We start from the raw sequence: 12,442 nt of genomic DNA on the forward strand, positions 1-12,442 counted from the left end.
CTGGCACCAGTTGATTTAAAAATAAAAAGTTTCCCACCGGGGAACCCCTTTAACCCCTTAAGGACTCAGCCTGAACTGTCCAGAGCAGCATATGTTTGCTATGGGGATTTTCTCCTACTCTGGACAGTTCTTAAAATGGACAGAGGTGTCAGCAGAGAGCACTGTGATCATAATGTCAGCAGAGAGCTCTGTGTTCCAAAAAGAAAATAATTTCCTCTGTAGTATTCAGCAGCTAATAAGTACTGGAAGGATTAAGATTTTCTAATAGAAGTCATTTACAATTCTGTTTAACTTTCTGGCACCAGTTTCGTATACACTAGTGGGTGCCTCCAACTTTTGCAAAACTACAACTCCCAGCATGCCTGGACAGCCGAAGGCTGTCCAGGCATGCTGGAAGTTGTAGTTTTGCAATAGCCGGAGGCACCCTGGTTGGGAAAGGCTGGTGTACACTTTTAGGCACTATTACTGTATTATAGGGTAGTCTTTAAACATTGTGTAAATCAACCACTTTTTTTTGCCTTTTTAGGCCTGCTGAGACTTGTAGTTCCTCAGCCAGAAAGGACTCAACAAATTCTTCTCCTTAATAGAGTCTCTGTGAGCTTGTGTATGCTGATCGAATTAGCGTGACCTCCTGAATAATGGAGGAGGGTTCCTTTAAGAAGCATGCTGGGGAGGGAGGGGTCTGAGGGGGCGGTTTCTACCTGTGGTCTTAAAGGGGTACTCCGGTGGAAAACTTTTTATATTTTTTTAATCAACTGATGCCAGAAAGTTAAACAGATTTGTAAATTACTTCTATTAAAAAAAAATCTTAATCCTTCCAGTACTTATTAGCTGCAGAATACTACAGAGGAAATTATTTTCTTTTTGGAACGCAGAGCTGTCTGCTGACATCATGACCACAGTGCTCTCTGCTGACACCTCTGTCCATTTTAGGAACTGTCCAGAGTAGGAGAAAATCCACATAGGAAACATATGCTGCTCTGGACAGTTCCTAAAATGGACAGAGATGTCAGCAGAGAGCACTGTGCTCGTGATGTCAGCAGAGAGCTCTGTGTTCAAAAAAGAAAATTTCCTATGTAGTATTCAGCAGCTAATAAATACTGGAAGGATTAAGATTTTTTTAATAGAAGTCATTTACAAATCTGTTTAACTTTCTGGAGCCAGTTGATTTAAAGAAAAAAAATAATTCCACCGGAGTACCCCTTTAAATGGGAAAATCGCTGTTAAATAGGGACTCAAATATGGACCAGGGGGGAGATTCATCAAAACCAGTGCAAAAGGGAAAGTTGCTCAGTTGCCCATAGCAACCAATCAGATGGCTTCTTTCATTTTGCAGAGGCCTTGTTAAAAATGAAAGGAGTGATCTGATTGGTTGCTATGGGCAACTGGGCAACTTTTCCTCTGGACGGGTTTTGATAAATCTCCCCCATGTCTTGAATTTCCAGGCCGTGTTTTGCGGGGAAAGTGAGAAAGATGGCGGCCAAGAACCTGGACTTGGTTCTTACACCCAAGACAAGTGTACGGACCCTGATGGTGACCTAATCCTATAGAAGGGAGTGCAGGACGTTGTAGGATGCAGAACCCCATTGCAATTGTCTGCACACCCCGTAGAGGACATTACGTTTCCGTATACTAAACCTAAATATGAGTGATTACAGGAAAGCTGGGTGAGAACCAATATGGCCGCCACCACAGCTCTTGAAACTGAGTATCGTACATACCGTATTTTTCCCCGTATAAGACGCCAAAACTGGGGGGGGGGGGGGGGGGGGAGTTGGTGCGTCTCATACGGCAAATACCTGTCCTATCGCGGCGGTCCCTGCGGCCATAAATGGCCGGGACCCGCGGCTAATACAGGACATCACCGATCGCGGTGATGCCCTGTATTAACCCTTCAGACGCGGCGATCAAAGCTGACCGCCGCGTCTGAAGGGAAAGTGACACTAACCCGGCTGCTCAGTCGGGCTGTTCGGGACCGCCGCGGTGAAATCGCGGCGTCCCGAACAGCTTACAGGACACCGGGAGGGACCTTACCTGACTCCTCGGTGTCTGCTCCGTGCCGGGATCCCCTGCATGGCCGGCGCTCTCCTTCGTCGTCATCACGTCGTCCCGTCATCCAATAGGAGCGGCGTGCGTAGCGACGTGATGGCGGCGACAAGATGGAGGGCGACATCCAGGGCAGCGGTGACGAGCGGTGACGGGTCCGGAGCGGCGGGGACACGTGAGTATTACCTCCTATACCAGTGGTCTTCAACCTGCGGACCTCCAGATGTTGCAAAACTACAACTCCCAGCATGCCCGGACAGCCGTTGGCTGTCCGGGCATGCTGGGAGTTGTAGTTTTGCAACATCTGAAGGTCCGCAGGTTGAAGATCACTGTCCTATACTTTACATTGTATTCGGTTGAGAATCTTTATTTTCTCGATTTTTATCCCATAAAATTAGGTGCGTCTTATATGGCGAAAAATACGGTATTTCTATAATAATTAAAGGGAGTCGACAAGATGTAGGAGGACGCAAAACCCCATTGCTAAAGTCTGCACCCCTCCATTAGTTGGACTCCTTAGAGGACATTTTCATCTTTTTACATTTCCGTATACTAAACCTAAGTATATGCGAATCAAGGAAAGCTGGGTGAGAACCAATATGGCCGTCATGACTGCTCCTGACCCTGATGGTCAGACTTTGACCTCTAATAAGTAAAGATAGGTGACTTAATCTTCTGGCCAACGTCTATAAGACATAGGAGGACGCAAAACCCCAATGCAAAAGTCTGCACCCCTCCATTAGTTGGACTCCTTAGTGGGCGCTTTCATCTTTTTTACTGTTCCGTATACTAAACCCAAATATGCGTGATTCCAGGAAAGCTGGGTAAGAACCAATATGGCCGCCATCACAGCTCCTTACCCTGATAATCTGTACCCCTAATAAGTAAAGAGAAGTGACCTAATCGTTTTGGCGGGTGTACAAGATGTAGGAGGACACAAAACCCCATTGCAAAAATCTGCAACCCCCCCAAAACTTTTTTTTAAAATCAACTGGTGATTCCAGGAAAGCTGGGTAAGAACCAATATGGCCGCCAAGGTCTATAAGACATAGGAGCATGCAAAACCCCAATGCAAAAGTCTGCACCCCTCCATTAGTTGGACTCCTTAGTGGGCGCTTTCATCTTTTTTACTGTTCCGTATACTAAACCTAAATATGCGTGATTCCAGGAAAGCTGGGTAAGAACCAATATGGCCGCCATCACAGCTCCTTACCCTGATAATCTGTACCCCTAATAAGTAAAGAGATGACCTAATCGTTTTGGCGGGTGTACAAGATGTAGGAGGACACAAAACCCCATTGCAAAAATCTGCAACCCCCCCAAAACTTTTTTTTAAATCAACTGGTGATTCCAGGAAAGCAGGGTAAGAACCAATATGGCCGCCAAGGTCTACAAGACATAGGAGCATGCAAAACCCCAATGCAAAAGTCTGCACCCCTCCATTAGTTGGACTCCTTAGTGGGCGCTTTCATCTTTTTTACTGTTCCGTATACTAAACCTAAATATGCGTGATTCCAGGAAAGCTGGGTAAGAACCAATATGGCCGCCATCACAGCTCCTTACCCTGATAATCTGTACCCCTAATAAGTAAAGAGATGACCTAATCGTTTTGGCGGGTGTACAAGATGTAGGAGGACACAAAACCCCATTGCAAAAATCTGCAACCCCCCCAAAAAAATTTTTTAAATCAACTGGTGATTCCAGGAAAGCTGGGTAAGAACCAATATGGCCGCCAAGGTCTACAAGACATAGGAGCACGCAAAATCCCAATGCAAAAGTCTGCACCCCTCCATTAGTTGGACTCCTTAGTGGGCGCTTTCATCTTTTTTACTGTTCCATATACTAAACCTAAATATACGTGATTCCAGGAAAGCTGGGTAAGAACCAATATGGCCGCCATCACAGCTCCTTACCCTGATAATCTGTACCCCTAATAAGTAAAGAGATGACCTAATCGTTTTGGCGGGTGTACAAGATGTAGGAGGACACAAAACCCCATTGCAAAAATCTGCAACCCCCCCAAAAAAAATTTTTAAATCAACTGGTGATTCCAGGAAAGCTGGGTAAGAACCAATATGGCCGCCAAGGTCTACAAGACATAGGAGCACGCAAAATCCCAATGCAAAAGTCTGCACCCCTCCATTAGTTGGACTCCTTAGTGGGCGCTTTCATCTTTTTTACTGTTCCATATACTAAACCTAAATATACGTGATTCCAGGAAAGCTGGGTAAGAACTAATATGGCCGCCATCACAGCTCCTTACCCTGATAATCTGTACCCCTAATAAGTAAAGAGAAGTGACCTAATCGTTTTGGCGGGTGTACAAGATGTAGGAGGACACAAAACCCCATTGCAAAAATCTGCAACCCCCCAAAACTTTTTTTTTAAATCAACTGGTGATTCCAGGAAAGCTGGGTAAGAACCAATATGGCCGCCAAAGTCTACAAGACACAGGAGCACGCAAAACCCCAATGCAAAAGTCTGCACCCCTCCATTAGTTGGACTCCTTAGTGGGCACTTTCATCTTTTTTACTGTTCCGTATACTAAGCCTAAATATACGTGATTCCAGGAAAGCTGGGTAAGAACCAATATGGCCGCCATCACAGCTCCTTACCCTGATAATCTGTACCCCTAATAAGTAAAGAGAAGTGACCTAATCATTTTGGTGGGTGTACAAGATGTAGGAGGACATAAAACCCCATTGCAAAAATCTGCAACCCCCCAAAACTTTTTTTTTTTTTTTTATCAACTGTGCCAGAAAGTTAAACAGATTTGTAAATTACTTTTATTAAACAATCTTAATCCTTCTGGTACTTTTTAGGGGCTGTATACTACAGAGGAAATGCTTTTCTTTTTGGATTTCTCTTCTGTCACAACCACAGTGCTCTCTGCTGACCTCTGCTGTCCATTTTAGGAACTGTCCAGAGCAGGAGAAAATCCCCATATCAAACATATGCCGCTCTGGACAGTTCCTAAAATAAACAGCAGGTGTCAGCAGAGAGCACTGTGGTTGTGACAGAAGAGAAATCCAAAAAGAAAAGCATTTCCTCTGTAGTATAGAACAACAAAAAGAAAAATATTTCAGCTCACCACTGTAAGATGTAGAAGACTGGAGCTCTGTAATGGTCTGGAGAGCAGGGCAGGCAAACAGCGGACCGGGTCCCGGAAATCGACTTGACAAAAATGGCAAAAAAAAGCCGGGGCCTCCAGCTGCTCCAAAATCAGGTAGACAGTTAAACCTTCACATTTAATCACATAAATGTGAAGTTTTAACTGTCTACCTTCCTGATTTTGGAGCAGCTGGAGGCCCCTGCTTTTTTTTGCCATTTTTGTCAAGTCCTCTGTAGTATACAGCCCCTAAAAAGTACTGGAAGGATCAAGATTTTTTAATAGAAGTGATTTACAAATCTGTTAAACTTTCTGGCACCAGTTGATAAAAAAAAAAAAAAAAAAGTTTTTCATGGGAGTACCCCTTTAAGAGGACATTTATATCCTTATATCTAATTCCGGGAAAACTGGGTGACAAGCACCCTTGGTTTTGCTACCCAACTTTTCACATTCCTGTATGACACAGTGGCCTAATTCTACATCAATATTGAGAAAAGTATCTATTGCATGGGTGCAACTCAAGTGGAGTCCTCCAGAGTACAGTGATCCCTCAACTTACAATAGTTTCAACATAAAATGGTCTTTTCTGGACCATTGTAACTTGAAACCAGACTCAACATATAATGTAATCTGCGAAACGTGTCAATGGCTGGAAGAACCGACCAATCATAATGGATATTTCACTGGTAAAACCCCTGTATTACTGAAGTGTATGCACTGACTGGTGTCTTGTAGCGCCCCCTACAGTACAGGGAGGTATTACATGCTCTGTACTCTTTACCTGAATTACTGAAGTGCATGCACTGACTGGTGACTGGTAGCGCCCCCTACAGTACAGGGAGGTATTACATGTTCTGTACTCTTTACCTGTATTACTGAAGTGTATGCATTGACTGGTGACTGGTAGCGCCCCCTACAGTACAGGGAGGTATTACATGTTCTGTACTCTTTACCTGTATTACTGAAGTGCATGCACTGACTGGTGTCTGGTAGCGCCCCCTACAGTACAGGAAGGTATTACATGTTCTGTACTCTTTACCTGTATTACTGAAGTGTATGCACTGACTGGTGTCTGGTAGTGCCCCCTACAGTACAGGGAGGTATTACATGCTCTGTACTCTTTACCTGAATTACTGAAGTGTATGCACTGACTGGTGACTGGTAGCGCCCCCTACAGTACAGGGAGGTATTACATGTTCTGTACTCTTTACCTGTATTACTGAAGTGTATGCATTGACTGGTGACTGGTAGCGCCCCCTACAGTACAGGGAGGTATTACATGTTCTGTACTCTTTACCTGTATTACTGAAGTGCATGCACTGACTGGTGTCTGGTAGTGCCCCCTACAGTACAGGGAGGTATTACATGTTCTGTACTCTTTACCTGTATTACTGAAGTGCATGCACTGACTGGTGTCTGGTAGCGCCCCCTACAGTACAGGAAGGTATTACATGTTCTGTACTCTTTACCTGTATTACTGAAGTGTATGCACTGACTGGTGTCTGGTAGCACCCCCTACAGTACAGGGAGGTATTACATGTTCTGTACTCTTTACCTGTATTACTGAAGTGCATGCACTGACTGGTGTCTGGTAGCGCCCCCTACAGTACAGGGAGGTATTACATGTTCTGTACTACTCTTTACCTGTATTACTGAAGTGCATGCACTGACTGGTGTCTGGTAGCGCCCCCTACAGTACAGGGAGGTATTACATGTTCTGTACTACTCTTTACCTGTATTACTGAAGTGCATGCACCGACTGGTGTCTGGTAGCGCCCCCTACAGTACAGGGAGGTATTACATGTTCTGTACTACTCTTTACCTGTATTACTGAAGTGCATGCACTGACTGGTGTCTGGTAGCGCCTCCTACAGTACAGGGAGGTATTACATGTTCTGTACTCTTTACCTGTATTACTGAAGTGTATGCACTGACTGGTGTCTGGTAGCGCCCCCTACAGTACAGGGAGGTATTACATGTTCTGTACTACTCTTTACCTGTATTACTGAAGTGCATGCACTGACTGGTGTCTGGTAGCGCCTCCTACAGTACAGGGAGGTATTACATGTTCTGTACTCTTTACCTGTATTACTGAAGTGTATGCATTGACTGGTGACTGGTAGCGCCCCCTACAGTACAGGGAGGTATTACATGTTCTGTACTCTTTACCTGTATTACTGAAGTGCATGCACTGACTGGTGTCTGGTAGTGCCCCCTACAGTACAGGGAGGTATTACATGTTCTGTACTCTTTACCTGTATTACTGAAGTGCATGCACTGACTGGTGTCTGGTAGCGCCCCCTACAGTACAGGAAGGTATTACATGTTCTGTACTCTTTACCTGTATTACTGAAGTGTATGCACTGACTGGTGTCTGGTAGCACCCCCTACAGTACAGGGAGGTATTACATGTTCTGTACTCTTTACCTGTATTACTGAAGTGCATGCACTGACTGGTGTCTGGTAGCGCCCCCTACAGTACAGGGAGGTATTACATGTTCTGTACTACTCTTTACCTGTATTACTGAAGTGCATGCACTGACTGGTGTCTGGTAGCGCCTCCTACAGTACAGGGAGGTATTACATGTTCTGTACTCTTTACCTGTGCATCAGGTGAGGGCGGCTCCATTTTACTTTTTTTTAGGACATTGCGTGTTCTGTACAGGACCCTGAAGAAGCTTCTTTCCCAGAGAGGGTGCCTCCAGCTGTTGCAAAACTATAACTCCCAGCGTGCCCGGACAGCCGAAGGCTGTCCGGGCACGCTGGGAGTTGTAGTTTTGAAACAGCTGGAGGCACCCTGGTTGGGAAACACTGAAATAGACCGTGATTACAGCTCCCAGCAGATCTCTATTACTCTTATGTGTAAGGATTTGCTTTATCTATATTAGTTATCTATTTAATTTTCTTTAATCCTCACTTTTTCCTATTTTTGGATGACATTTTGGGGGCTTCAGAACCAATTACCAGGTTTCCATAGAGTTCTGGTCTCAACATACAATGGTTTCAACATACAATGGTTGTCCTGGAACCAATTAATATTGTAACTTGAGGGACCACTGTATCCCGATTCTGTGTAAAAAGAGGGGGGGTCCTCATCTCTAGTCCATATTGGAAATGAATTGCAAAGAGCGTCTCTCTCTCTCTGGAGGACCTGTCCCGTCCATTGATTTGAGTGAGCCCTGTGTGTAATGCTTCATATCCCCTGCGGTGGCGCTGTGGGGAAACTGAACACTTACTGCCAGGTTTCTCCAGCCAATTGCTAAGGGGTCCCAGTTGATCCTTAATGGATCCTTCAAGTAGGGATTGTACAAAGCTGAGATCTCCTTTAAAATGACAAGTAACAGAAATTTAAAGAGGAACTCCATGACATTGTTAAACGCTGGTGAAGTATTACCTTTTAGTATACATCAGTATTTGCCAACCAGGGTGCCTCCAGCTGTTGCAAAACTAAAACTCCCAGCTTGCCTGTACAGCCTTTAGCCAAAGAGGAGATCTCCTTTAGGATTAGAAGAATAAGAAATTTAAAAAACGGAACTCCGTAACATTGTTAAACGCTGGTGAAGTATCTTTTTGTATACACCAGTATTTGCCCACCAGGGTGCCTCCAGCTGTTGCAAAATTACAACTCCCAGCATGCCCATACAGCCTTTAGCCAAAGCGGAGATGTCCTTTAAGATTACAAGAAAAAGAAATCTAAATAGGAACTCCGTAACAGTGTTAAACTCTGGTGAAGCAGAGTGATTTCTTTTCATATACACCAGTGTTTTCCAACCAGTGTGCCTCCAGCTGTTGCAAAACTACAACTCCCAGCATGCCAGGACAGCCTTCACCCAAAGCAGAGATGTCCTTTAAGATTACAAGAACAAGAAATTTAAAGAGAACCTCCGTAACATTGTTAAACTCTAGTGTTATCTTTTTGTGTACACCGGTGTCGGCCATGCAGGGTGTCTCCAGCTGTTGCAAAACTACCACTCCCAGCATGCCCATACAGCCTTCACCCAAAGCAGAGATGTCCTTTTAGATTACAAGAACAAGAAATTTAAAGAGAACCTCCGTAACATTGTTAAACTCTAGTGTTATCTTTTTGTGTACACCGGTGTCGGCCATGCAGGGTGCCTCCAGCTGTTGCAAAACTACAACTCCCAGCATGCCCGGACAGCCGTTGGCTGTCCGGGCATGCTGGGAGTTGTAGTTTTGCAACAGCTGGAGGCACCCTGCATGGCCGACATTAGTATACACTTTTTGCTACTAGTACTGTATTCTAGGAGAGTTGTTAAACACTGTGTCAATCTACCACCCTTTGTGCCTCATTTACCCTTCGGGTGGCAGTGGGTTTGCTGAGACTTGTAGTTCCGCAGCCAGAGGACGGGTTCCCCTTTTAATTATAATTATTCCCTTTTTAATTTTGCAGAAAAGGACTTGAAAAATTGAGTAGATACTGGAGTGGGTGTCCTGTATCAGTCCATCAAGCCTGTGTGTGTGGGGGGGGGGAGGGTGACACTAGCGCCCCAGTGTTCCGCCGCACCGGTGCCCGGTTATGCCCGATGCGGTGGTCCGGTGGTCCTTCACCTGCACTGCAGCCTCTGGTGGCTCTGCTCCTACATGTGGGTGTGTGTACAGTGTGTGTGTCTGGATGCAAAGTAAGCCTAGAAATGAGTGTGGCTGCTTCCATGCCTCCTCCCTCCCCCTCCCTCCCTTCGGCAGCCCTCCACCATTCCTCCCCTTCTCCCCTCCTCGCATTCATCAGCCTCTCCTCCCCTTCTCTCCACCTTCCCATTCTTCTGTGCTAGGGATTTATTCCAGCAGCCTGCTCCTTCCCTGCAGAAAGACCCTTACGACTCTCTCGCTCATCCACACACATAACGCAGAGGGGGGATACACAGAGCCCAAAAGACAAAACCCCTCTCTCCCATCATCCATGCCTTCTCCCCTCCCCCACCGACACCGCTCAACATGACCCTCATCCTCTCCAAATGGGCCAAACACCCTAAACCCTACTCCGCCATCCTCCTGCCAATATGGCAAAACTTTCTATCCTAAACTTTATCCCATATCCTTAAAACCTATCCCCCCCCCACCCCCAACTCCCTCCCCAGTAGACCCAACAAAGAAGCCGGGACTCTTCCCCTGCTGCCTCCAGCATCCCCCTCCCCTCCATCCCCACAACCACTGCTTGCATTTTAACCAAAATCCCAGGATTTCAGGGTGAACAAAGAGGACCCCCCTCTCTCTCTCTCCCTAACCATGTTTTTACGAGAGTTCCTCTCCGCTTTGTACATAAGGATGCTGATCACCCTCTGGAATTTTTGGATTATTTCAGCCTTGAGCCTGGACCCCATCTACTGGAACAGCTCCAACAAAAGGTTAGTAGTGGGAATTCGGGGGGCCCCTAAACCTGATTCTCTGGGGCTCGCACAACCTGAGGTTCTGTCATTTCGGGATTTTGTTGGGGGTTTCAAAAAGTTCCAGGTGTAGAATGTTGTTGGGGGTGTGAACCCCCCGTTCAATATTCCGGTACTTGATCTGCACTCCATGGAGTTGCGTCTCGTTGTGCACAGCTGACGACACAACGACAGAGAACATTTTTGAAAAATAAAATTATTCTATTTTCTATCAATCTCCCCAAATTTTTTTTTAAAAAGTAGCCAACATTTTTGAGAAAAATGTTTTTAAATTTTCTACAGATTTTTATTTAATTTTTGAATTTTTTTTTTGGTCAGTTAAAAAGTAGCCAAAATTTTGGGAGAAAATTTTTGTAACCCAATTTTATTTATTGATTTGTTTTTATTTTTTACGTCCCCTCACGTTATAGAATCTATGGTCTTCCGTGACCAATATTACTGTTCTTTTTTCTTTTTTTTTCGGAGGAAGGTAAACGCTGCTTTAATATTTATGTGTGACGTATCTGTATAGGTGCTCCCCCCCCCCCCACACACGTAATAGACCTGCGTGCCGTGCCGCCCGTGTACGATAAGACGCACCCAAGTTTTAGGTAGAAGAAGAAAACGCTGTTGTCTCATTCATTCGACACATTTTTGTTTGTTTTTTTTTTTTGTTCAAATTTTGTGCATCTTTGGTCAAACAAACAAAAAAAAAGTCAGAAAAAGACAATAAATGTCCGCACGTATGGATTGGTATTATGGACCCATCTTGGGGTCCCTTTGGTTCTTAGTCTTAGCTTTTAGGCTCCCCTTGACCCCCCTCGGCCTTCTAAAGAGCATTGATATATGTAGTTATTAGTTCTTGCTAAAAAAATTTATGTTTTTTATGCTTTTTTATGTTTTTTATGCTTTTTTTAAAAATGTTTTTATGCTTTTTCCCCCCCAACCTGCCCATGTTTTCCCCGTTTTCCCAATTAGGGGAGCTGGTGTAGCGTTTTCGGCTTCACCTTTGCTTTGTGTGTTGTTGTGTTTTTTTTATACACAGGATTTAGCCTCTGACAAGCGCAGGATGACTCACTGGGAGTATAAGCGTAAGACCCCAGGGCTAATCCAATAGTTACGAGCCTGCGGGCTGTACGGGCTTTTCATCCTGTGCTTTAGTAGGAAGAGCATCCTTTACCCGCACCAGACTGATGCTGAGCCACAAGCCATGGTGGAGTGGAACAAAGAGCTAGCAATCGGTTGGTGCGGGGGAGAGGATGGGCTTCTGAATCGGGGACTTTTATTTGCAGATGGCTGTGTTTATAGAAAGTGCACTCAGGACGTAAGATGGAGGTACTACGTGTTATACTTATGGTATTGGAAACATCTGTGTTTACATGAACGCCGGGGCTGGAGCGGCGAGGTGGGCATTTACCTGGGTCCTACCCATCCACCGTGTGTAAGAGGAAAGAGATGAAATGGCTCCATGTCACCCGTCATGTCACCATGGTGTCTGTCATATAGATGGTGTTTATATACACAGGCTCCGCGAGGACCCCCAGATACCACAGGCCCCACATGTAAGGACGAGACATGAGATGGAAGGAGACGCAGATGGGGGACAATGGCCGAGGGCTGTAGACTGGCAGGTACACAGGGGGGACGAGGCTTATGACCCCCCCACACCTACAGTGACAGAGAAAGTGACAGCAAAGCGGATATCGTGTGTAGTCTAATACAGAGGTAGAAGGCAGCAAGTATGTGAGGAGATGGAGCACAACGATAGAAGAACTGGGGGAATAGAGTGCAGAGACAGAGGGAAGGGAGAAATAGAGTGCACAGACAGATAGGATGGAGAAATAGAGTGCAAAGACAGAGGGAATGGAGGGATAGAGTGCACAGACAGAGGGAAGGGAGAAATAGA

At 45.3% G+C, this 12,442-nt stretch overlaps 1 protein-coding gene across 1 annotated transcript in view; it reads left to right on the forward strand.

Annotated features, from left to right (window-relative positions):
- Positions 1–9,932: 9,932 nt before the first annotated feature.
- Positions 9,933–12,442, forward strand: part of EFNB3 (ephrin B3) — a gene marked incomplete at its 3' end in the record, with an annotated part of 106,490 nt that continues 103,980 nt past the window's right edge. The window contains 1 exon segment of the mRNA XM_056570086.1: positions 9,933–10,518. Coding sequence (XP_056426061.1) covers positions 10,400–10,518 — 119 coding nt within the window. The 5' untranslated portion in view covers positions 9,933–10,399.

Source organism: Hyla sarda, chromosome 4 (genome assembly GCF_029499605.1).
Source record: "Hyla sarda isolate aHylSar1 chromosome 4, aHylSar1.hap1, whole genome shotgun sequence".
Classification (NCBI taxonomy): Eukaryota; Metazoa; Chordata; class Amphibia; order Anura; family Hylidae; genus Hyla; species Hyla sarda.